The following is a 25539-nucleotide window of genomic DNA, read 5'->3' on the forward strand; positions in this document are numbered from 1 at the left end:
AAAAGATGCCCCCCCATTTTTGGGGGAGAAAAGCCACTTATAGTCTGAAAAATACGGTAAATTATCCAAAAACATGCCTGTAATCCAAAGCACTCTTATATCAAAGTGAATTTCCCCGTAATGATTAATGTTCCACAAGTCAAAGTCCATAGACTTTCATTTTATCATTTACACTACAACAGTGAGTTGCTGTGCAGTGCATTTCAACTTGTCGGGAGTTAAAACTCAGAGAAATGCCCGGACACTCAGAAACCCGCTCATATGTTTTTTTTATTTACGCATTTCCACTCACTGACTAGTGTGAATGAGCCTTAACCACTTGCCGACCGCGCACTCATAACGCGCGTCGGCAAAGTGGCAGCTGCAGGACCAGCGACGCACATCTGCGTCGCCGGCTGCAGGCTAATTAATCAGGAAACAGCCGCTCGCGTGAGCGGCTGCTTCCTGTCAATTCACGGCGGGGGGCTCCGTGAATAGCCTGCGGGCTGCCGATCGCAGCTCGCAGGCTAAATGTAAACACAAGCTGAAATAATCCGCTTTGTTTACATTTTTACAACGCTGCTAACAGTAGCAGCGTTGTACTAGATCAGCGATTCCCGGCCAATCAGCACCCGGGGATCGCTGTCACATGACAGGCAGGAGCCTGTTAGAGGCTGCACAGGACAGATCCGTTCCTGTGCAGCCTCCGATCTCCGGGACAGAGAGGGAGAAGAGGGAGAGGGGGAATCCTGCTGTGGAGGGGGCTTTGAGGTGCCCCCCCCGCCACCCACACGCAGGAGCGATCAGACCCCCCCCCCCCAGAACATCATCCCCCTAGTGGGGAAAAAAGGGGGGCCATCTGGTCGCTCTGCCTGTTGTTTGATCTGTGCTGGGGGCTGTAGAGCCCACCCAGCACATATCTTAGTAATCAGCGCTGGTCCTTAAGGGGGGGGGGGGGGGTAAAGGCTGAGTCCTGAAGTGGTTAATAACACCTCTACAATTGTTAAGCAAGAGGTTTCTGGGCTGAGGGGGCCAGTTGGGTCAGTTTCTGCCGAGAATCTAGCATATGTTCAGTGGCCCCAATGTGTCACCAAAAGATCCGGAGTGCTGGAACATGTCAGCTGAGCACATTGTTCCCCTACTCACTTCCCCTCTCAAAGCAGCTTCATCGCATGCTGTGCAACAATGCATCACTAGCCTGTAGGTTAGTGACGCATCTGTTCAGCACTTGACTACAAACTGTCACCTGAGAGATCAATTCCCAATCCCTGCAGACAACAGTAATTGTATATGTGTATGCATCTTAAACCATTCAGTCTTTTTATCTACATGTCTGAGGGATTCCACTTATAAATTCTGAAGGACATACGTTCGTTACATTGCATGCATTACAAATTTACTTCCTATGTGATGACCAATCCAATGACGCCTCACTGAATCCTTCTTTAATAGTATAGCGGTACTATAGGGGGAAACTGTTCTGATTTGCACAACAGATCCTAACTAATAACCCCTTGGCTGTGACTGTTTTTCAGGAGGTGGAGTCAGCACATCAGGAGCTGCTAAGGTCTATACGAATGAAAACCACAGAAGAGGTGTCTCAAGCTTCTGAGTCAGTGGTGGAGGAGGAAAAACCGCCCGAGATCCCACACGGGTCCACGGTCCATAGCGATTCTCTCTTCTTTGTGAAGAACACTGTGTCAATCCATCGAGATAGTAAGCAGACTGTTACAGATTTGTATTTGCCTTTTTTTTTTAATTACAGCATACATTTAATGTTTAACCACTTTACCCCCAGCCATACGGATATCTCCATCCCCTTTTCCATCCTTTCACCCCCAGGGACGGAGATATCCGTACCTCCCGCTCGCTTGTGCGCACGCTCCCGCTCTCGTGCAAGCCGCCGCCCGCTCGCCCGGAGATCAATAAACGCGAAAAAACGTTCCCGTTCGTTGATCTAAGCCCCCGCAATGATCAGCTGCTTCTATGAGAAGCAGCGATCATTGTGAAGAAATAAACAGTTTCCCAGCCTCATAACACTTACTGCAAGCGTACTTCCTGTATGCTTGCAGGTCGCATAAACAAAAAGTTACTGTGGTCATCTTGTGGCCAAATAGTAAATCTACACCCTAAAGCATTTTTCATGTACAATCACATTAGATTTACACTAAAAATTAACTCATTACCTCCCACACTCCCCAATTTTTTTTTTCTTGTAATTAAAAAAAAAAAAAATTACAATAAAAAAAATACATAAATAGTTACCTTAGGGACTGAACTTTTTAAATATTTATGTCAAGAGGGTATAACACTGTTACTTTATAAACTATGGGCTTGTAAATCGGGATGGACGCAAAACTGAAAAAAATGCACCTTTATTTCCAAATAAAATATTGGCGCCAAACATTCTGATAGGGACATAATTTAAACGGTTTTATAACCGGGACAAATGGGCAAATACATTTCATGGGTTTTAATTACAGTAGCATGCATTATTTAAAAACTATAATGGCTGAAAACTGAAAAATAATGAATTTTTTCCCACATTTTTTCCTATTTTCCCATTAAAACATATTTAGAATAAAATAATTCTTGGCATAATGTCCCACCTAAAGAAAGCCTAATTGGTGGCGAAAAAAAAAGATATAGTTCATTTCATTGTGATAAGTAATGATAAAGTTATAGACGAATGAATGGAAGGAGCGCTGAAAGGTGAAAATTGCTCTGCTCCTCAGTGACTAAAGGACCACTATTGCAAAAAAATAGATACAAAATGAAAATACTTGTGTACAGGAACTACTGTACATTTCTCCTGGATTAAAATACACCATAAAATACTTTTCTCCTATGTTGCTTCTGTTTCTCCTATGTTGCTGTCACTTACAGTAAGCTGACACGCCTGACAGGCTTTGGACTAGTCCAATTTCTCATGGGGATTCTCAGGATTTTCCCTATTTTCAGAACCAATTGCTTGAATGGTGGTTGTTCTGTCCAGCTGCCAAAATAGCATACAAATGAGTAGGCAGGCTGGCTGACCTCTTTACAAAAGCAATCCCTGGAAAGGTTCTATAAAGAATAAAGGAGATACTGAGAATCCCCCCATAACTGGACTAGTCCAAAACCTGTCATAACTATCATATTTTTACTGCTTACTGTAAGCGACAGCAACATAAGAGAAAAGTAATTTATAGTGCATTTTACTCATTATAAAGTGTACCTTTTAAAATTATGTGTACACATGTATTTTAAATTTTACTATTTTTGCAATAGTGGTCCTTTCTGTTGACCTAAGTGATGCCACCAACATAAGTACTGACAGTGTTAGTACTGCACCGACAAATATGCATTTCCATTTCATGAGTTTATTAATTCCTCAAACCTCTTTCTTGTTAGCGTAGGGGAACTTCCAGCTTATTCCATGCTGTAAACTGAATGCAATGTTTAGAATAGAATAGTGTTTTTTTTTTAGTTTTGAATGCAGAGGCTGGGTCAGAACTTTTGGCCTCTTTCAGACCGTCTGCTGACAGGCAGTGAATTCACCTCCTGTCCGCTGCTCTCCTGCATCGGCTGTGTGCTGGTACCAGCACTATACAGGCGGTCCCCTCGGCATAGCTGTGCTCAGACTCGACATGTCGCAGTCCTCTGAAATTAAAATGCACCTGAATTGCACTGATAGACGATACGCTAAACCCTTACTGCTCTGCATAAGTTGGTTCAGGAGATTTCTTCTGACAACATTCCATTTAATAAATGGGGGCAATCCTGCTGCACTCTGCCTTCCATCAATAGTTTATTTATATACTAGTAGACCCAAGCCCGTTTAAAAACTGGCTCTACGTCTTCTTTTTTGTTTTGTTTTTGCCGCCACCAGTGCGCGCACACGCGCACTCGCTCGCTCCCTGGTCCCGTCCAGCTGTCCGTTACTGCGCACATGTGCAGTAGCACAAAACAGGGACAGCTGGATGCAGCGACACAGTGATTTTATTGTATAGGATAATGTACACAGGACTTTAAGAACAAACGCTATGACTAATAAGGGCCATGTGCTCAGAACATGTTAGCCATTTTTTTGTGCTGTACCTGTAAATAAAATCTGAAGATTTCATCTAATGGTGAATCCACAAGTCGATAAGGAAACGCACACCACTCGTGGAGGTGCTAAATCTGTGTGTAGTACAGAAGAATCCAGAATATCCACACACTCTATGAACCAAGTTCAATATTTATTCAGGCATAGTGACACAGTTCCATTCCATCAACCAATGATTAGTTTCGGGGCCCCATTAGGTCCCCTTTATCAAGGTAACAAACACAGAATGGTGTTGATGGAAATGAATCGTTGGTTGATGGAATGGAACGGTGTCACTATGCGTGAATAAATATTGAACTTGGTTCATAGAGTGTGCGGATCTTCTGGATTCTTCATCTAATGGTGTGTTGTGGCTAAAACTACTGCACTATACACCATTACGTAGGTCCTTTTAAACATACAAAACCTTGATACACCAGGCTCTAGGCTATGCCATAAATGCAGTTTTTGCACTGAAATATAACTTTTTTTATTATGTATTTTAACATTCATTTTATTTTATTTTTCAGGCCTTACAGATCCACGTGATGATGCTTTAAGCTTTCCTATGGGCCTTTAATCTTGTGCACAGTTGCCAAAAACTGCTAGGGTCTGTACCACTGCTGTTATACCTCCCTTCTGTCCAGAGGACGGCCCCTGAGGAGCTAAGAACTTTGCTTTCGGATGTGGAGGAACTGGTGCCAGTTTTGGACATGGGCACTTTAAAATAAAAGAAAAAAACAAGGCCTGTGCTGAATAGCCAAACTAAGGCTGTGAGGAGAGACAATTTTAAAAACTCTTGGAGAAAAAAATAAATAAACTGGAATTATTTTTGGAAGAAAACGCAAGGCATGTTAGCTTAATAAATTAAATATAAATATATATATAAATATATGTATAGTTATATACCTATTTAAAGAAAACAAACCTACGCTGTTATGAATAAAACTCTTAACAAACAAAAGGGGTTTGTGGCGCCCCCATTCCTAAAACCACGCATGCTGTTGCTATGGCTCTCCCGTTTGAAGCCCTCGGCAGAAGCGATACCTATGATTTGGGAAGTGGGGAAAGGTTCTGTGGCTTGTGATATCCCCCCTGCACTGTGGAGAGTCTTTTCTGTAGAAAATGCACTATTTCCAATGACAAGAGATGCCCCTTGTATGTGCACATGGGGCTGTCTCCTCTGTTTTTTTTCTGTATAAATATGTATGTATGTGCATTTTTTTTATTTTGTATATAGTTTTTGTTCCGCCCTATCTTCCATCTTGTAATAAAACAGGCTTTTTACCAATGCTGTTCTGTTCAGACAGATTTCTTGAAGTTTGTGCAATATCTATTTTTCTTTGCTTATCAATTTCAACAGATTCCTTAAAGCCGAGTTCCAAACCCTGTCCTCAAGGCCCACCAACAGTACATGTTTTGCAGAAAACCACAAACATTCACAGGTGAAGTAATTAGGGTGGCTGGATGGTGTAATGGTTAAGGGCTCTGCCTCTGACGCAGGAGACCAGGGTTCGAATCTCGTCTTTGCCTGTTCAGTAAGCCAGCACCTATTCAGTAGGAGACCTTAGGCAAGTCTCCCTAACACTGCTACTGCCTATAGAGTCCGTCAGGAGAAAAGCGCGATATAAATGTTATTTGTCTTGTCTAATTAGTGTCTCAGCAGAGCTGATTAACTACCTCTTTGGATTTCCACAAAATATGCAGTGTTGGTGGTACTTAAGGACCAGGGTTGGGGAGCACTGACTTAAAGAATATTTGACCCTGCCTCGGTGCTACCTAAAGGCAAGCATAGTGGTATGTTTATTCTGGATGCGCATATCTCTGTACACTGTCCATTCTTTTCCTTGTTCCCTTTGGTCTCTGTAATTACTCCTCAAAAAATATGACTTTTGGACAGTCAAATTTTCAGACAGGAAGAGGCAAGCTTGGACTTATGTTCCCTCCTATCACCCTCACATTTTCTCCCCTTAAGAGGAGAAAATGGACGGGTGATAGGAGGGACCATTGCAGCAAGGCTGCCTCTTCCTATGTGGAAATGTGATTTTAGCCAAAAGTCAAATTTTCCAAGGAGTGGTTACAGGGACCGAGGGAGTGGGTGGCAGACAACACACAGAGGCATGTGGATCCAGTATGAACATACCTCTGTGGTTACCTTAGGCAGTCTTACTCAGGTAAGTTGTCCTGTAAAGCATTTTTTTTGTTTGTTTTTTAGTTCTTGTAAAACTTCTAAAAGGGGTGAACAAAATGGTTCAAAACGCTCTGATACCCCCATAAAGTTACACCCACCGGTGCAGGATCTGGTCAGCCAGGCCAATCCACGTGTACAAACAGAGAGGATCCACAAACCAAGTAAGATAGGTAAAATGCCTGTATTCTTTTATTAACAACTCCACAAAAAAGACCACGCTTTTTGTGTGGAGTTGTCCTACTATGCCAGGGAAAAAACACACATATATAAGTAGATAAATACTTGATCTACTTACTTAACACATGTATTGTACTGTCCATGTTTTGATTTCAGTGAATGTTATACAGAAAATGAAGAGAATTCTGTTCCTGGTGGGAACCATGTCTTTTGCCCACAGTTTAGGCTAAATCCTGATATAATTTCTGCCATTTACTTTTTTTTTCTTTTCTCCTCCAATCGCTGAGTCACCTCAGCCTTGCTTGTAAACATAAGTGAGCAGGGGATCGTGTTTCAGATAAGCAGCTAGGCAGGGAAATAAATGGAAGAGGAGGAATATATTATAGATAAAAAGTTTTGAATGCAGGATTAGCATCTTTATCACTTAATACACTCAGACCAGTTGCTGTTTAAATTTGATTTTTATGGTGGCAATCCCACTTTAATAAAAGAATACTGGCATTTTACCTACCTCACCTGGCTTGCAGATCCTTTCTATAAGGGGTGACCAGAAATCATCATAAGACTCCATGCGCTGCATTTCCCTACTCTTCTTCTGGGCATTGGATGGGGATAAAACACTTACAATTGGGACAAGGATGCTTTGCAGCAGGAAGAGGAGGTTTTGCAGCACCCCCCTTACTTTTCAAGAACCCCACTCCCCCAGTGTTAAGAGCCACATGGGCTGGTACTGGACAGGGAAAGGCCACTGTTACTGGCTCTTGACCCATAACCACTAAACCTACATGAGGTTAATGAAGCTAATGATATTAGTTTCTCTGTAATAAACAAAATATTAACATAATATTTATCTGAGGCTGTAGGTATTTTTTTTAATTAACCTCTCTTGTTTTCTTTGCAAAAAATGTTTCAAAATTAAAGCTCTGGAGTGATGGGTGGAAATCATTTTGTTCCTGCAGCTCACCACTTTATTTTCCTTAACCTTTTGCTGACCACGTCACGCCGATGGGCGTGGCCACGACAGCAGCCCCAGGACCGCCTAACGCCCATTGGTGTGAGGTCTTTGGGGCGGGTATTTCAGGAGATCGCGCTCGCTAATACGCGCGCATCTCCGTATGAATGGAGGAGCAGAGCTCCGCCATCACTCTCCCAGCCGCTGGGAGACTGTTAGATGGCGAAACCTGTATAGCGTCTGATAAACCTGTATAGTGCTGGGATATAAAGCAGCGCTGTCCTAGGGACAGCCGTGTGACACGACTGTCCCCTTCATTGGCTCAGGGTTGATCTGCTGTCATAGGCTGAAGCCTATGACAGCCGATCACAGTGATAGGCTGGGGAGGGAGGGAAGGGTACAAAAATAAACAAAAAATAGTAAAATGTAATAGAAAAATAAAGAAATATTTACTAAAAAATAAAAACGAACACTGGGGGAGCGATCAGACCCCACCAACAGAGAGCTCTGTTGGTGGGAAAAAAAGAGGGGGGGGGACCACTTGTGTGCTGTGTTGTGCGGCCCTGCAGTGAGGCCTTAAAGCTGCAGTGGCCCTTTTAGTGAAAAATGTCCTGGTCTTTAGGGGGGTTTAACACTGCGGTCCTCAAGTGGTTAAACACATGATTAGGTTTAGAGAACCCCATATTGAAAGTCTAATCACTGCTGAGGATCTTATAAACCAATTTTAGTTTTGTGAAAAATATTAGCATGTACCATAAATTAATTTTGTCTAAAAAAAAAAAAAAAAAAAAAACATCTTTGCCAAATCCTTATTATGCCTTACAAATATTTTTCACAAGATCTCAGTCTGCTCCGGTGCAGCTTACGTTAAGGTGGGCACTAACGGTCCAGTTTTTAGCGAAAAATCATTAAATCGATCAGAAATTCTGATCGGATTGCTTGTAAATGATCTCCGATGATGGGCACAACCAACTATGAACAATTATAAAAATAGTTAGCCGATTGGATGGTTGTCAAACCAAAACTGTGATAGATAGGAAGCAAAGATTGGTTCGTTGATGGTGTAGTGAACGATTTCACTTCCGTCTGATCAGAATTATCTGCTCGCTCAAACAATTTTTTGCTAGAAATTGGATCGTTAGTGGCCACCTTTGCACTGCAGTTGTATTTCTAGCAGAAAGAGGTAAATGGGAGATATTGGTGATATTAGTTTAAATGAGTACAGCTAAGAATACGCACCCTCGGCATCCCCATAGGTGTACTCTCCTGCTCCAATGAATGAGTCTGCAATAAAACTAGCAGCATTGGAGGGTGTGTCAGTGATTAACACCTGCTTTGTGAAAACACAAATTCCTGCCTACCAAAATATATAATGGTGGCCATACATTGTACAATGTTTTCATACAATCTTACCATTTCTATGTAGTATAAGGGTAAATTAAGTGAATATACTGAAAGGATCATTTAGGCAGTTCCCTTATATTACATAGAAATGGTAAGATTGTATGAAAAAATTGTACCATGTATGGCCACCATAAGGTTACCACCGTTTCCAATTTGATCACACTGTTTTTTGTTGTTGTTTTATGTTGCAGCAGACTGAAATTGAAAGGTTTTTCAACAGTTAAACAAAAAACCTTATGTAGTGATGACATATGTTTTTGTACTGTCCTGTAAAGCAGAGAAACTGTACCTTGTAAATTCCTTTTTAATCATTAGTAGTGACCAAAACTGTCATTCACATTATTCTTCTGCACAGCAGGATACAGAAGGCAGGGGGCTACAATGTAAACAACAGAGCAAACCTGAAGTAACCTAAAAAAAAAAAGGACTTTGATACTCGAGCCTCTGGATCCCATAGAACCTTCTCAGTCCTCTCGCTGTCTCATTGTTCCATTACTGTCCCCCATTCAAAATTCATGCATTCGGAACTCCTCAGGCTTCTGAAACGCTCGTCCCAGAGTGCTTCTAGAGCTGGCCACATCCATACTGTGCATTTGCGAGCCTGTATCTGCTCTTTGGAAGTACTAGGGGACAGAAGTACTTGCAAAGGCTGCCTGAGGAGGGCCAAAAGCATATTTGACCTGCTGGGTTGAATAATTTCCCCAGGGGGGACAGTGGAAGAATGAGAGGTTAAGGAGGACAGGGAAGGCACTATGGGATCGAGCCTTCCCTTTTCTTAGGTGAGTATTTAAATCTTTATTTTTTAGGTCACTTCAGGTTCACTTTAACACAGTAATGCTAATATAAGATTTGTTATTTTTATGATTGTGCAAACATAATTTCAAACAGATTCAATGTTAGCATTGTATGTAATTTGTAATTTATTTCTGGCCACATGTCACAGATGATGTGAGATCTGTCATGGAGAATATACATGAAACATAGACATTTATTGTTTTGCAAAGATGTGGATTTTGAACATCGCTCATTATTTCTTTGTGATCACTATGGCTGTTCTTCTTCAGGCGGTCGGGAAGATTTCTGTATGGGGTCTTTGGTCAGCATGATTTCCTGCAGTCGCATCCACTCGGGGCAGTCAGGAGAGAAATGGTTGTTCTGGAAATAAACATTTACTGGTTACATACAGTAGTTACATCGTTATTCGGGTTGAAAAACAGACTTATTGCCATCAAGTTCAACCAGGAAATAAGGTACAACCCTAGTCTGCACCCTCACAGGCTAGTGCTGTGCTTTACTTGGCTAGAAGCCGGCAAATCAATAATGAAAGAAAATATGGAGGCGGACACTTATTTGAGTAGACAAATGTGTGGCTATGGAAGTAAAGCTTAGATAAAAAAAAAAACAGGCATGTATCTTATAAAAAGCAGTGAGCAATATCGGCCATTATATTTGTCTTACTTCAGATTTCCTTTTTTTCTATTTAATATTTTACTTGGTAGCCCATTAGCAGAGCATTTGTAAATGCTTAGGCCACTAGCACGTTCTCAATAAAACAAGTACTTCTTAACTACACATGCATGACTTAAACTGTGCATGCAGAGTAAAAGAACCTGTATTCACAAAGGAAAAAACATGTTACAGCAAATTCTTTCACTGAGCACGTGCAGTGCATAAACTCACATACGCCCAGTCAAAATGTTCTTGATACAGCTGAGAGCATTTGGGACCTCTCCTGGAAAAGATGATTCAATTGCCTATCAGTCTAATAATAAGCTGCTAATCGGCAAACAGGGTGACAGAGAAAGACACTGGAACTGGAAACCGCTTTCAAATACATCAGACTAAGGAGCCAATTATTTACATTTTTCCCTCAGTTCAGGTACGAGATATACCGTAGTCTAACCAATTGCAGAATTTGCTGTAAGAAAAACTTGTCAATGCTCTGAGGTAAGTCATGTGACCAGCTGAGCAGCCAGTAGAAAGGAAAACGGATTGGTTAATCTTTTCAGAAATAACAACAGTAATACAAAATGTACTCATCTACAAGTTGTAGGCACTGGATACTGATAATAACAAAGCAGGACATCTGTGATATCTAGTAAAAATGCTCTTCCTTGCTTTTGGTGAAACAAGTGTCATATTTTCTTTAAACCATTAGATCTCTGTAGGACATTTTTATGCTATTAATAATACCAGCACATGATTTACAGTGGCTTGCAAAAGTATTCGGCCCCCTTGAAGTTTTCCACATTTTGTCACATTACTGCCACAAACATGAATCAATTTTATTGGAATTCCATGTGAAAGACCAATACACAGTGGTGTACACGTAAAAAGTTGAACGAAAATCATACAGGATTCCAAACATTTTTTTTACAAATAAATAACTGCGGTGGGGTGTGCGTAATTATTCAGCCCCCTGAGTCAATACTTTGTAGAACCACCTTTTGATGCAATTACAGCTGCCAGTCTTTTAGGGTATGTCTCTACCAGCTTTGCACATCTAGAGACTAAAATCCTTGCCCATTCTTCTTTGCAAAACAGCTCCAGCTCAGTCAGATTAGATTGACAGCGTTTGTGAACAGCAGTTTTCAAATCTTGCCACAGATTCTCGATTGGATTTAGATCTGGACTTTGACTGGGCCATTCTAACACATGGATATGTTTTGTTTTACACCATTCCATTGTTGCCCAGGCTTTGTTTAGGGTCGTTGTCCTGCTGGAAGGTGAACCTCCGCCCCAGGTTTTCTTCCAAGATTGACCTGTATTTGGCTCCATCCATCTTCCCATCAACTCTGACCAGCTTCCCTGTCCCTGCTGAAGAGAAGCACCCCCAGAGCATGATCCTGCCACCACCATATTTGACAGTGGGGATGGTGTGTTCAGAGTGATGTGCAGTGTTAGTTTTCCACCACACATAGCTATTTGCATTTTGGCCAAAAAGTTCAGTTTTGGTCTCATCTGACCAGAGCACCTTCTTCCACATGTTTGCTGTGTCCCCCACATGGCTTGTGGCAAACTGCAAACGGGACTTTTTTTTGCTTTTCTGTTAACGAGGGCTTTCTTCTTGCCACTCTTCCATAAAGGCCAATTTTGTGCAGTGCACGACTAATTGTTGTCCTATAGACAGAATCCCCCACCTGAGCTGTAGAAGTTGTGCCATACTCCTTCCATTTCTGAATGATCGTTTGAACAGTGCTCCATGGGATGTTCAAGGCATTGGAAATCTTTTTGTAGCCTAAGCCTGCTTTAATTTTCTCATTAACTTTATCACTGACCTGTCTGGTGTGTTCTTTGGACTTCATGGTGTTGTTGCTCCCAATATTCTCTAAGGCCTGAAACACACCAGAGGAGTTTTTCTGAGCGTTTTGAGTTTTTAAATCTGCTGCTAATGTTATCCTATGTGTCTGTGCACACTGGAGCAATGAGGTTTTGTAAAAAACCCATAGCATTACATTGGGAAGAGCTTTTAGAGGTTTCAAAACCTCTTCCCAATGTATTGCTATGGGGTTTTTTACAAAACCTCATCGCTCCAGTGTGCACAGACACATAGGATAACATTAGCAGCAGATTTAAAAACTCAAAACGCTCAGAAAAACTCCTCTGGTGTGTTTCAGGCCTTAGACAACCTCTGAGGTTGTCACAGAGCAGCTGTATTTGTACTGACATTAGATTACGCACAGGTGCACTCTATTTAGTCAGTAGCACTCATCAGGCAATGTCTATGGGCAACTGACTACACTCAGTCCAAAGGGGGCTGAATAATTACGCACACCCCACTTTGCAGTTATTGATTTGTAAAAAAAATGTTTAGAATCATGTATGATTTTCGTTCCACTTCTCACATGTACACCACTTTGTATTGGTCTTTCATGTGGAATTCCAATAAAAATTGATTCATGTTTGTGGCAGTAATGTGACAAAATGTGGAAAACTTCAAGGGGGCCGAATACTTTTGCAAGCCACTGTATTTACCATAGATTGTGGCTGCTCCACACTATTTTGACAGGTGATCAAGTGATAAAATAGCAAGCAAAATCGATACCAATTTCTCCCCAATTATATCTTTAAAGTTAAATTAATGTTATGCACAAAAAAATACCACTGACAACATATTTGTGTAGTGTGTGGAAGATCAAACTCTTCCTCCTTCAGCTGCTCTGTTTACATAACTGTGAAATGTGCTGCAGTGTTTTTCAGGATAACTGGCAGGAAGGCAATACTGAAAATCATTTGTAGCAGATTTCTGTGACACAACTGCTTATACTATAGAGGGTGTGTGGGAGAGGGTGTATGGGAGAGGGTAGAACTATAAATACTCCTTCACAGTACAGCTGCCTGACAGAGACAGAAAACAAGGTATGTCCAGCTTCAGTCAGCCTTTCACCACAAGTTAAGAAATATACCTGTGCTTTCACACTGAATGGATGGGTGTCTGTTTACAGTACTAAATGGGAAACTTAAAGAGTAACTGTCAGGCTGCAGAAGCTAATTTAAACCTCTATTCTCCTGTGTTAAACAGTTTAGAAGGAAGCTCAAAAGCCATTAGTGAAGATAAACATCTCAGTTACCTTTGATGTGTGCTTATCTTAAAGTCTGTTATAGACCCATAAAGACGCAAGCCGCAGCTAAACTGCAAAGCATTCTGGGGCCCTCCCCTCGGCTGCTAATGAGACGGTACAGGAGCTTCTAATCAGTCCAGCGCGAAACACTGATAAATCTTGGGGCAGAGTTTCACTGCAGGAGTCAGCTATTGTTCCTAGCCACATGGCTCATTAATATTCACTGCACACCGTGTTGTTCAAGAACGAGCTTATCTGTAATCAGAAGCAGGCAGGACATGACGACACATTTGGCTTCACAAACATGGAGCCTGCCATGAGCTGTCAGGAGCATCTATCTCTGCATATACTATATACAAATTCTGTGAAATCCAAACGTGGACAGTGAAATGCATATGTAATGTAAGTACAGCCAATCTTTAGCTACTGATATATGTGTTTATTTTCTCTGAGACCCTATACCTAACAGCTCCTCTTTAAAGCACCTAGTGATAGAAACCTGTAGGAGTCTAAAGGCTCATATACATGCTAGATTAATGTCGCCCAACTGGGATCAGGACTCGATCCCTCAGGCAACCTCACTAGGCCGAAGCTGTACAGACGGGTGGTCAGCTTATAGGCTGACAATGTATTTTGTTTCAATGTGGGGGGCTGATGGTGTGATGTAGATATTACATCACACCGTGGGCAGTGCAAGCAGCAAAAACAAATCAGTACCATGCAGGGGTACAGTTTTGGGGAGTTAGGCCCGGTTCACATTAGCGTTCGCTATCCGGATTTTCCGGATCTGATCCGGACCGCATACTGTACAAACGGAACGTACGTTCCGCATAGCAATGCAAAGGCTATGCGGACGTTCACATACGTACGTTCCGTACAGTACGGAGCCGGACCGGATCCGGACTCCGGACTCTTTTCCAACATGCGCTATTTTTTGTGTCCGGATCTCCGGCCCACGCATCCTGACCGGAGCCTGACCTGGGCCTGACAGCACCATCAGGAACACAGAAACCAATGGGAAACGGAAGGCACAGAACACACTGCCTACAAAAACCTGACGTTCTACCCCACTTCCTATGCGTATCCAAGCGGCCATTTCGGATGGGGACACATGGGCCAAGCATGTCTGGAGTGGAGCAGCAGTGACAGACGTGCTGGAGCTGTTTGGCAGAATATCGGAGGTGGAGGTGATGCCTACAGCGGAGGAACCTGATTGTACATGTGCACCAGGTGCACCTTCTGCTGACCCCAACATTTTTTTATTTATATTTAACTATTTTTTGCCCATGGATCCGGATGGCAGCCTGATGCATGCCTTATACAAACGGACCGGATCGGAACCGTACGGTTCTGATCAGGTCAGGATCCGATCAGGATCCGGTCCGTTTACTTGCCAAAACGCAAGTGTGAACGGGGCCTTATTAGAGGTGTGCCAAGCGAGCGCCGTTAAAACAGCGCAGGAGATTTGGGCGCAGTCATCACCACTATAGGCTGTAATAAGAATTACGGATATAGTAACGCTCAGTTGGTAATTTGGCCGCTGTGAAAAGACTAACACTAATTTGGCCGCCAGCAATAGCTGGAAGCTGAATTGCATAATTCCCCACCATCCACGGCAACCTGGAGGGGAATATTAATTAGCGCTGCCAGGACTTATGTATCGGCTTTATCCTGCGCCCAAATCTCCCGGCAGCATATTCATAGCTATATGTGCCAAAGTGCCAGTGCTGTGTTTCATTGCCAGAAGAGTGCTCTGCCATTGTGCCAGGAAATCAGAGCAGTGACATTTCCCTACGTGGGCACACATAACCAAACAAAAGGGTCACACGAGGACACGCCACTGTGGCAAATGCCAGATAGCACATTCATGGCATAACTTTTCCAGGTGTGAACACGGCACTCGGCAACTCCTTTGTGTCCCAGGAAAGTTCCTGGAGATAGTCTAGTTCAGGAAACCTCATAGGGAAATTTTGCAAGCATAATTCAGTGGACAGCACCCTCTTTTAACTTCTAGGTTTCAGATGAGTAAACCACACCCACACTATTTAGCCAATCACAACACTTCATGCTGTAGAGGGTACTGTGATGCTGTGATTATTCAAAAATGGCACTTTGTGTTTGTTTGGAAAAATGTATAGTATTCACCCCAGGGGGTAAAACATTTTGAGCACACACTTTAATTGAACTACATAGCATATTCCAGAACGTTACTTTCTCACCCCAATGGCTAAGCGCAGCAGTCCTGTGTGACTTTTAGTCCCCGCAATTGGCTTTGTCTCCTCTGTCTGGCTCTCTATGGCTGTCAGGAAGCTTTTCAGTCCAGCATCTGTGATTCTGTTCCCTGAAAATGAACAATGCCATCAGTAGGTTTAATCTGGCATTAATACTGTAAAAGCAAAATCCTGTTCCGACACTGAAATTTCCCTGCCCTGGTGTCAGCAACACAGTACTGTGCTATAAGAGAGCTTCAGCCGCCTACCACTTAGCTGCTTTGCCCACATTTCCCCCTGGGTTACATAGTTTTTCCCCATAGCACACGCTGAAGCTGCATCAGGGACACTGCGGGATCACCTGTTACACTGACAGGTGATGTCACTGCAACTCGTGCCAACGTCCCGTAGAAGAGACCTTTGCGGTACTGGAGGGGTAGCGCTGCAGAGAAGGGTAAAGGACAACTGAAGTGAGAGGAATATGGAGGCTGCCATATTTATTTCCTCTTAAAGGAGCTGTCAGCCATACTATCTCAGAAAACAAAAAAGAAACATATATAAGTAGATAAATACTTGCTCTACTTCAATAACATATGTATTGCACTGCCCGACATTTTGATTTTAGTTATTTATCTATAGTAAAAAAAAAAGACAAACTCCTTCTTAGGATTCTCCATTTTAACTGTGTCTTAAAGCCAATCCTGATGTCATTTCCTGCCTGATTGTGTATGCATTGCCCGCCCTCCTCCCAGCTTTCAGGCACTCCCACCCAGCTCTGCAATAAAAAGTGCATTGTCTCAGCATGAGAAATATTGGCCAATCAGAAAGGAACAGAGGTGTGGGAGGGGAAAACAGGAGGGAAAGAGGCTTCAGCCAATCAGACTGCATTAGTTAAGTCTGAGGGGAAAGTAAAGAAGCAAAAAAAGAACCAAGCATGCCCTGCAACTTCCTTTGTGCGGCAATGTACCAAATAAGAGTCAGGCAAACTGGGGTAGTATAATTTATCAACAAGTAATAGTGATTTTTAACTTCTAGATTGCCTGGTTAGCATCCTTATTACTTGTTTACCAGATAAAAATAAAGAATTGATTTTTGATTTTATGCCCGATAGTTACACTTTAAGCAATACTGGTTGCCTGGCTACCCTGCTGAACCTCTGCCTTTTAGCCATAGACCCTGAACAAGCATATGCAGGGCAGGTTTTACACTGTTGTCAGATCTGACAAGATTAGCTCCATGCTTGTTTCTGGTGCTGTTCAGACACTACTGCAGCCAAACAGATCAGCAGGGCTGCCAAGCAACTGGTATTGTTTAAAAGAAAATAAATATTCTTCTCTCTCCAGTTGTCCTTTGAGTCACCTGTTTCACAGCTATTGCTCCAGCCTCCCAACACATCCTCATTCATAGTGGATACTTCAGCTGTAAGGGCTGGTTCACACTGTGAGCGATTACGCTCAGTTTGTGCGTAATCTGGCGACTGGCAAAGCGATACAGCAGTGTCACCCTATGAGGGTGTTCTCACACTGCAGCGTTTTGATTTTGAGAAAATCAAAAACTTGCTACCTGTACCATTTTTAGAGCAATTTTCCTTAAAGGAATGTGCAAAAACCTTTAAAAATTGCTCTGCAAAATCGCAATCGATAAGCACCTAGCAACTGCATTTTGTAGTGTGAACTATTCCTAAAGGAGTGTATACAATGAACAGAGGCGCCAAAAGTATAAGATTAGATTAAATGAGCTTAAAAACCAACTTAAATGGCAAAATTGAAGGAGGAAGTGGTGGTCTTACCTCCCTCAAGCAGACACGACAACGACTGCGATTCAGACAGTCAAACACATTTATTAGGAACTCCAAAAAGAAATGCAACGCGTTTCGCAGGTTCAACCCCGCTTCATCAGGCAATATAGGGAGGAGTATCAAACAATCTGCACAAGGATTCAAATTAAGCGCCTCTGAGGCGCTTAATTTGAATCCTTGTGCAGATTGTTTGATACTCCTCCCTATATTGCCTGATGAAGCGGGGTTGAACCTGCGAAACGCGTTGCATTTCTTTTTGGAGTTCCTAATAAATGTGTTTGACTGTCTGAATCGCAGTCGTTGTCGTGTCTGCTTGAGGGAGGTAAGACCACCACTTCCTCCTTCAATTTTGCCATTTAAGTTGGTTTTTAAGCTCATTTAATCTAATCTTATACTTTTGGCGCCTCTGTTCATTGTATACAATTTTGAGTCCACCCTTGGTGGAGGGTTGCTACCCTTTCTTCCTGTCTACAGAGAGCGACTTCTTAATCCTGAGTGGGGTCAGGACAATCTCCCCACCTGCCTTTACAGTGGTTGCCTGCTGGTGACCCTGACTTGTGAGTATTTAGCAATACAAACTTATTGCCACCTTGTCCAGTACGAATTACACTATTGGGGCTCTTGGTGTTCCCTGTTTTTATTCCTAAAGGAGGATAGTGTCAAAAGGATGGAGGATAGCATAGAGCAAAAGGCTATGATAAAGGTAACTTAAAGAGGAACTTCAGTAAAAATTATGTAATAAAAAAGGGCTTCATTTTTACAATAATTATGTATAACTGTTTTAGTCAGTGTTTGCCTAATGTAAAATCTTTCCTGACATGTATCACATGGTGACATTTTTACTGCTGGCAGGTGATGTAAGTGGAAGTGCCTGCTGCTTGCTTTTTTTGGCAGTTGGAAACAGCTGTAAACAGCTATTTCCCACAATGCAATGAGGATCACAGACAGGAAACTGCCAGGAAAATGGTCCTCACAGTCTCCTGTGGGAGGGGTTCACCACAATATCAGCCATACAGAGCCCCCTGATGATCCATTTGTGAAAAGATAAATTTGGAATGTTAGGAGGCGCCCAATCAGAATCATATACAGGTCATCAAATTGAGAAGTTGAGTCTGAGTGGATTCTCTTAGAAGAGATAAAATAAAATAAAAAAAATAAAATTTCTTTAACGATATGGTAAAATATGATTTCATTTATTAATTGCGAACAGCACTGGGACAACGCGTTTTCTCGGCGTAAGCCGCTTCCTCAGGTCCAATGAGTGCCGGCTACAACGCTATGAAACGCTTTCATAGCGTTGTAGCCGGCACTCATTGGACCTGAGGAAGCGGCTTACGCCGAGAAAACGCGTTGTCCCAGTGCTGTTCGCAATTAATAAATGAAATCATATTTTACCATATCGTTAAAGAAATTTTATTTTTTTTATTTTATTTTATTTCTTCTAAGAGAATCCACTCAGACTCAACTTCTCAATTCGATGACCTGTATATGATTCTGATTGGGCGCCTCCTAACATTCCAAATTTATCTATCATATCCTACCTAGTAGGAGTTTTTTCGCTCTCTCTCACCAGGAGAGTAGAAAATATCTTTTCATTTTTGGAGTTGCGACCAAGAAAACACCGAAAAAGGCCGAGTGGAGACGGTATTTCTCCATCTGCACGCACAAGTGGTTGCCTCTTTAGAGCAACCCACCTTTGTGAGTATAGTTTCACTAAAATTCTGTACTTTGAACTTATCAAGAGGGTAATGCACCAGATCGGGCTCCCGGTGGCCGGGTGTTTCTTTGTGCTTGTCTCTTGCCAGTTTCTGTATCCCATTTGTGAAAAGGAATAGATTTCTCATGGGAAAGAGGGTGTCAGCTACTGATTAGGATTAAGTTCAATTCTTGGTCACGGTTTCTCTTTAACCCTCTTTTTGGCCGCCTCCTCTCTTTGAATAGCAGTTTCTGTTTAAAGGATACCACAACTGAAATGTGACATAATGAGATAGACATGTGTATGTACAGTGCCTAGCACACAAATAACTATGCTGTGTTCCTTTTTTTTCTTTCTCTCTCTGAAAGTGTTAAATATCAGGTATGTAAGTGGCTGACTCAGTCTTGACACAGACAGGAAGTGACTACAGTGTGACCCTCACTGATAAGAAATTCCTCTTTTTATCCCTTTCTTGCTCTCAGAAGCCATTTTCTGCTAGGAAAGTATTTTATAGGTGGAATTTCTTATCAGGGAGGGTCACACTGTAGTCACTTCCTGTCTGAGTCAGGACTGAGTCAGCCACTTACATACCTGATATTTAACTCTTACAGGCACAGAAAGAAAAAAATGAACACAGCATAGGTATTTGTGTGCTAGGCACTGTACATACACGTCTATCTCAACATGTCACATGTCAGTTGTGGTATCCTTTAACAGCTGAATTTTTAAAACTGAATTCTAAACAGCAGCCATGCCAGTCTGATGTAAAGTCTGCTTTATTAACCTCCTTGCCAGTTTTCCCGACCTGAGCTCGGGGTAGAAAAAAGCAGCTGCTATCGGTGATCCCGAGCTCAGGTCGGGGTAGGCATTGCAGAGCTTTACCTGTAGTTGTGGAGTCCCGCGCGCGATCTCGCTGCGCAGCGGGACTCCAGCCTCTCTCCCCGGCAGTGTGGGGTCTTTACCTGGCCGCCGGGATCCCCCATGTCCCCGCTATTCTTCCGGGGACCCGGCAGCCAGTTGGAGCAGCGCAGCCGTGGTGGTGGCAGCAGAGCGGTGGTGGCAGCGTGACGTCATCGGGGGCGGGGCTAACATTGAAAACGAACTTCTCTATATTAGAGAAATATAGAGAAGTTCGTTTATATGTATATTAGCGCCATCTTGTGGGCAAAGAGAAAACTGCAGCCCAGGAGCCCAGGAAGGTAAATTTTTCTTTTATTTTGCTGCAGATCTCCCTGCCAGAATGATTTTTTTCAGGTTTTAGGGTCTGAAAGAGTGAAAAAAAATTGCACCGCTTTTAGACCCTAAAATCTGGAAAGAATCAGACCGCCAAGGAGGTTAAGTTGCCAAACAGAAGTAATGACCATTTGAACTTTTCACCTCTAAAATGTTATGAGCATTGTTTTCTTGGCTAGATAAGTGTTTTGTCTTCTATATACTTTTCAGGACATTGGGACAAGCTGATCAACTAGCTTTTTTCAATAGGTAACAGCACTCATTTTTAAACACTTGCAGTGCCTGAAAATGGGGTACTCAGACAATTTCTTAGTAGGACTAGTACTTTATGTACCTATTATTACACGTCAGCTCAGGCACCATACAGAAAGCAAAATAAATTGTATTCTAGTAACTTAAACTAAGACTCTTGCCAAGGAGTACTCTGAATATTTGCTTTAAAGGAGTTCTGATGCCAGCCCCGAGCAGCCGTCTCAGTCTCTCTCCACAGCCCAGTCCTCCTCTGTGTCCCTGACGGCCGGCCGCAAGGATCGTGACCCGCCGGTGGAATCGGCTCTTCTGCGCCTGCGCGGGCACTTGCCCAGGGGTCCACGTCATCTGGCGTGTACTGCACCTGCGCAGTACACACGGACACAAGTCTGCGTAGGCACAGAAGAGCCAACCCCGCCGGCAGGTTGCGATCATTGCAGCCAGCGAGGACACCGAGGAAGACCGGGGCTGCGGCGAGGGATTGAGACAGCTGCGAGGGGCTGGAAGAAGTCCCAGGTGAGTAAGAAATAGATTTCCTATTTGGCATTGGAAGTCCTTTAAAGGAACACTATATTGAATAACTAAAATCTATATTTACACATGCATACATTTGTCCCAGAGAAAATACAGTGCAATTCTTTTTACTTTCCAGGTTTGTCACTTACAGTAGGTACAAAATATTATATTTTACAGTTTTTGCCATAGAGCCCCTTTAAGAAAGAGTTACACTTTATAATAAGGTTGAGAGAGACTGTATGTTATATTCTCACCAGAACTACATCGTATAAAGCTTACTTGACACATTCAGGCTGATCAGAACTTTATTGCCGGGGAGAAACACTTTCCCATCCCGGAATTCTGCATGTTCTAGTAGTGGATTGGTCACTTCCGTATGCTCCACCTGCTGAAATGATGTGGAAAACTTAACAAAATAAACTTACATACTGGAGTACAAGAAGAACTGCTATTGTCCCGACTTGCTATTGTAGCAACCAATGTTTTGCCACTGGGAGAAAAAAAAAGAAGCAACTTCTCTTTTTAGATCACAAGACAACTATGATGGTAGTCATTTTAACTTGAAGGATCCAGTATATCACCTGGTTAAAAACATAAGTCCAATACTATTGCATGAACCATTATTATTATTTAGTATTTGGTACTTGCGTATTATCCCATCTGCAGTGTTTGGTAGCGTCTTGTAAAAGTTCTATTTGCTGCTCTACCACAATCTAACCATTTTTGGAACGATGAAAGCCCTGGCTTTCCTTTGCACCAGGGCCCGAGTCCATGTAATGATTCCTTCCCAAGTTAGGGAGGGTTGAAAGAGGTGTGTCCCCTGCTTTTGGCTGCAAGGAGCACAGTGGAATGGAGTCTCCAACCTCGGGCAGCCAGTATCACACTCTGAGAGAGGAGACGAGGGTGCATAGCAGGGCTGCTGCTTCTTCTGAGTTAAAAAAAAGTTTCCCGTCCTTCTAATGCTAGCTGGAAGCGTGATCGTACGCTTCCAGGACTTTTTTTTGTTTGTTAACTATTAGTCAAAGATAGCATAATTGAACACAAAATGCAGTTTTAAATGATGGTTTTTATTATTTAGTGAGAAAAAAAACTCAAAATCTACATGGCCCTGTGTGAAAAAGTGATTGCCCCCCTTGTTAAAAAATAACATAACTGTGGTTTATCACACCTGAGTTCAATTTCTGTAGTCACCCCCAGGCCTGATTACTGCCACACCTGTTTCAATCAATAAATCACTTAAATAGGAGCTATCTGACACAGAGAAGTAGACCAAAAACACCTCAAAAGCTAGACATCATGCCAAGATCCAAAGAAATTCAGGAACAAATGAGAACAAAAGTACTGTAATTGAGATCTATCAGTCTGGTAAAGGTTATAAAGCCATTTCTAAAGCTTTGGGACTCCAGCGAACCACAGTGAGAGCCATTATCCACAAATGGCAAAAACATGGAACAGTGATGAACCTTCCCAGGAGTGGCCGGCCGACCAAAATTACCCCAAGAGCGCAGAGAAAACTCATCCGAGAAGCCACAAAAGACCCCAGGACAACATCTAAAGAACTGCAGGCCTCACTTGCCTCAATTAAGGTCCGTGTTCACGACTCCACCATAAGAAAGAGACTGGGCAAAAACGAGCTGCATGGCAGATATCCAAGGTGCAAACCATTTTTAAGCAAAAAGAACATTAAGGCTCGTCTCAATTTTGCTAAAAAAACATCTTGATAATTGCCAAGACTTTTGGGAAAATACCTTGTGGACCGACGAGACAAAAGTTGAACTTTTTGGAAGGTGCGTGTCCCGTTACATCTGGCGTAGAAGTAACACAGCATTTCAGCAAAAGAACATCATACCAACAGCAAAATATGGTGGTGGTAGTGTGATGGTCTGGGGTTGTTTTGCTGCTTCAGGACCTGGAAGGCTTGCTGTGATAGATGGAATCATGAATTCTACTGTCTACCAAAAAATCCTGAAGGAAAATGTCCGGCCATCTGTTCGTCAACTCAAGCTGAAGCGATCTTGGGTGCTGCAGCAGGACAATGACCCAAAACACACCAGCAAATCCACCTCTGAATGGCTGAAGAAAAACAAAATGAAGACTTTGAAGTGGCCTAGTCAAAGTCCTGACCTGAATCCTATTGAGATGTTGTGGCATGACCTTAAAAAGGCGGTTCATGCTAGAAAACCCTCAAATAAAGCTGAATTACAACAATTCTGCAAAGATGAGTGGGACAAAATTCCTCCAGAGCGCTGTAAAAGACTCGTTGCAAGTTATCGCAAACGCTTGATTGCAGTTATTGCTGCTAAGGGTGGCCCAACCAGTTATTAGGTTTAGGGGGCAATTTCTTTTTCACACAGGGCCATGTAGGTTTTGAGTTTTTTTTCTCACTAAATAATAAAAACCATCATTTAAAACTGCATTTTGTGTTCAATTATGTTATCTTTGACTAATAGTTAACGTTTTTTTGATGAGCAGAAACATTTAAGTGTGTCAAACATGCAAAAGAATAAGAAATCAGGAAGGGGGCAAATAGTTTTTCACACCACTGTATATATATATATATACAGGATCTTCTCAAAAAATTAAAAAGCTCATCCAGAGTGTTGGGTCTTGCGTCTCTCAACTTTCTCTTCTCTTTGGCAGGCCAATAGAGCACAGTAATACCATGGTCAGTAAACCATTTACCAGTGGTTTTGGCACTGTGAGCAGGTGCCAGGTCGTGCTGAAAAATGAAATCTTCTTCTCCATAAAGCTTTTCAGCAGATGGAAGCATGAAGTGCTCCAAAATCTCCTGATAGCTAGCTGCATTGACCCTGCCCTTGATAAAACACAATGGACCAACACCAGCAGCTGACATGGCACCTCAGACCATCACTGACTGTGGGTACTTGACACTGGACTTCAGGCATTTTGGCATTTCCCTCTCCCCAGTCTTCCGCCAGACTCTGGCACCTTGATTTCTGAATGACATATAAAAGTTGCTTTCATCCGAAAAGTACTTTGGACCACTGAGCAACAGTCCAGTGCTGCTTCTCTGTAGCCCAGGTCAGGCGCTTCTGCCGCTGTTTCTGGTTCAAAAGTGGGTTCATGCTTCCATCTGCTGAAAAGCTTTATGGAGATGAAGATTTCATTTTTCAGCACAACTTGGCACCTGCTCACAGTGCCAAAACCACTGGTAAATGGTTTACTGACCATGGTATTACTGTGTTTAATTGACCTGCCAACTCTCCTGACCTGAACCCCATAGAGAATCTGTGGGATATTGTGAAGAGAAAGTTGAGAGACACAAGACCCAATACTCTGGATGAGCTTAAGGCCGCCATCGAAGCATCCTGGGCCTCCATAACACCTGAGCAGTGCCACAGGCTGATTGCCTCTATGCCACGCCGCATTGAAGCAGTCATTTCTGCAAAAGGATTCCCGACCAAGTATTGAGTGCATAACTGAACATAATTATTTGAAGGTTGACTTTTTTTGTTTTAAAAAGCACTTTTCTTTTATTGGTCGGATGAAATATGCTAATTTTTTTGAGATAGGAATTTGGGGTTTTCATGAGCTGTATGCCAAAATCATCAATATTAAAACAATAAAAGGCTTGAACTACTTCAGTTGTGTGTAATGAATCTAAAATATATGAAAGTCTAATGTTTATCAGTACATTACAGAAAATAATGAACTTTATCACAATATGCTAATTTTTTTAGAAGATCCTATATATATATTTATCGTTCATCTAGAACAGGTGTAGGGAACCTATGGCTCAGGAGCCAGATGTGGCTCTTTTGATGGCTACATCTGGCTCACAGTTAGGGGTTGATTCACTAAGCTACACTGCTCAAGCAGCGCCGCTTAGTGTGACAGCGCAAGTAAAATTTTCAAAGTAGGCACGCTCCTGCTGTAGCATGCACTACTTACTCGCGCTCCCCACAAAACTAACGGCTACTCCCATAGTCCCACCCTGGATCCTGTCAGGTCTAGTGACTTTGTAGGATGAGATCCCAGCACTTTGATTGGTCCAATAGGCTGCCTGTCACTTGCCAGGCAGCCTATTGGGCCAAAGTGTGGGGATCTCGTCCTACAAAGTGAATCAACCCCCAAGCCAGCTTGCTAATTGTACAAGCTGTTAGTCGGTATTTCTCCTGTCTGGCTTTCAGGGAAATTGCTGATGTTGATGCCCAGTTTGAAACATATTGTATGGCTCTCACGGAAATACATTTTTAAATATGTGGCATTTATGGCTCTCTCAGACAAAAAGTTTTCTGACCCCTGATCTAGAAGGTGCATAACAATAATGGTATTATGCATTACGGCAAATGGAGCTTAGACTAAACCATCAAGTAGTGTGTTCTCTTTGATGTGTGTGCATATAAATATGCGTTTGCATATGTACATCATGGAATCAACTATTAGGGCATGGATAAATCTGCCAAATTAAATCATGTTACGCTATTTATTCATTTATATATGTACTCTGACCGTTATTATTTTTATAATTTTTTAGGAAAT

At 42.4% G+C, this 25539-nt stretch overlaps 2 protein-coding genes across 9 annotated transcripts in view; one reads left to right on the forward strand and one right to left on the reverse strand.

Annotated features, from left to right (window-relative positions):
- ARHGEF11 (Rho guanine nucleotide exchange factor 11) overlaps nucleotides 1-5340 on the forward strand; it is a 259221-nt gene extending 253881 nt beyond the window's left edge. For all 5 annotated transcript variants that reach the window (XM_068253474.1, XM_068253470.1, XM_068253472.1 and 2 more), the window contains 2 exons: nucleotides 1515-1695; nucleotides 4579-5340. In XM_068253474.1, the coding sequence (XP_068109575.1) occupies nucleotides 1515-1695; nucleotides 4579-4628 (231 nt within the window). In that variant the 3' untranslated portion in view covers nucleotides 4629-5340. The remainder of the gene's footprint in view (nucleotides 1-1514; nucleotides 1696-4578) is intronic.
- Nucleotides 5341-9668: 4328 nt separating this feature from the next.
- LRRC71 (leucine rich repeat containing 71) overlaps nucleotides 9669-25539 on the reverse strand; it is a 68011-nt gene continuing 52140 nt past the window's right edge. For 3 of the 4 annotated variants that reach the window (XM_068251700.1, XM_068251697.1, XM_068251698.1), the window contains 3 exons: nucleotides 21316-21424; nucleotides 15554-15675; nucleotides 9669-9927 (listed from right to left, as the gene is read on the reverse strand). In XM_068251700.1, the coding sequence (XP_068107801.1) occupies nucleotides 9817-9927; nucleotides 15554-15675; nucleotides 21316-21424 (342 nt within the window). In that variant the 3' untranslated portion in view covers nucleotides 9669-9816. The remainder of the gene's footprint in view (nucleotides 9928-15553; nucleotides 15676-21315; nucleotides 21425-25539) is intronic. The other variant, XM_068251699.1, reaches the window with a different exon arrangement.

The sequence above is a fragment of the Hyperolius riggenbachi genome, chromosome 9, assembly GCF_040937935.1.
Source record: "Hyperolius riggenbachi isolate aHypRig1 chromosome 9, aHypRig1.pri, whole genome shotgun sequence".
Taxonomy (NCBI): domain Eukaryota; kingdom Metazoa; phylum Chordata; class Amphibia; order Anura; family Hyperoliidae; genus Hyperolius; species Hyperolius riggenbachi.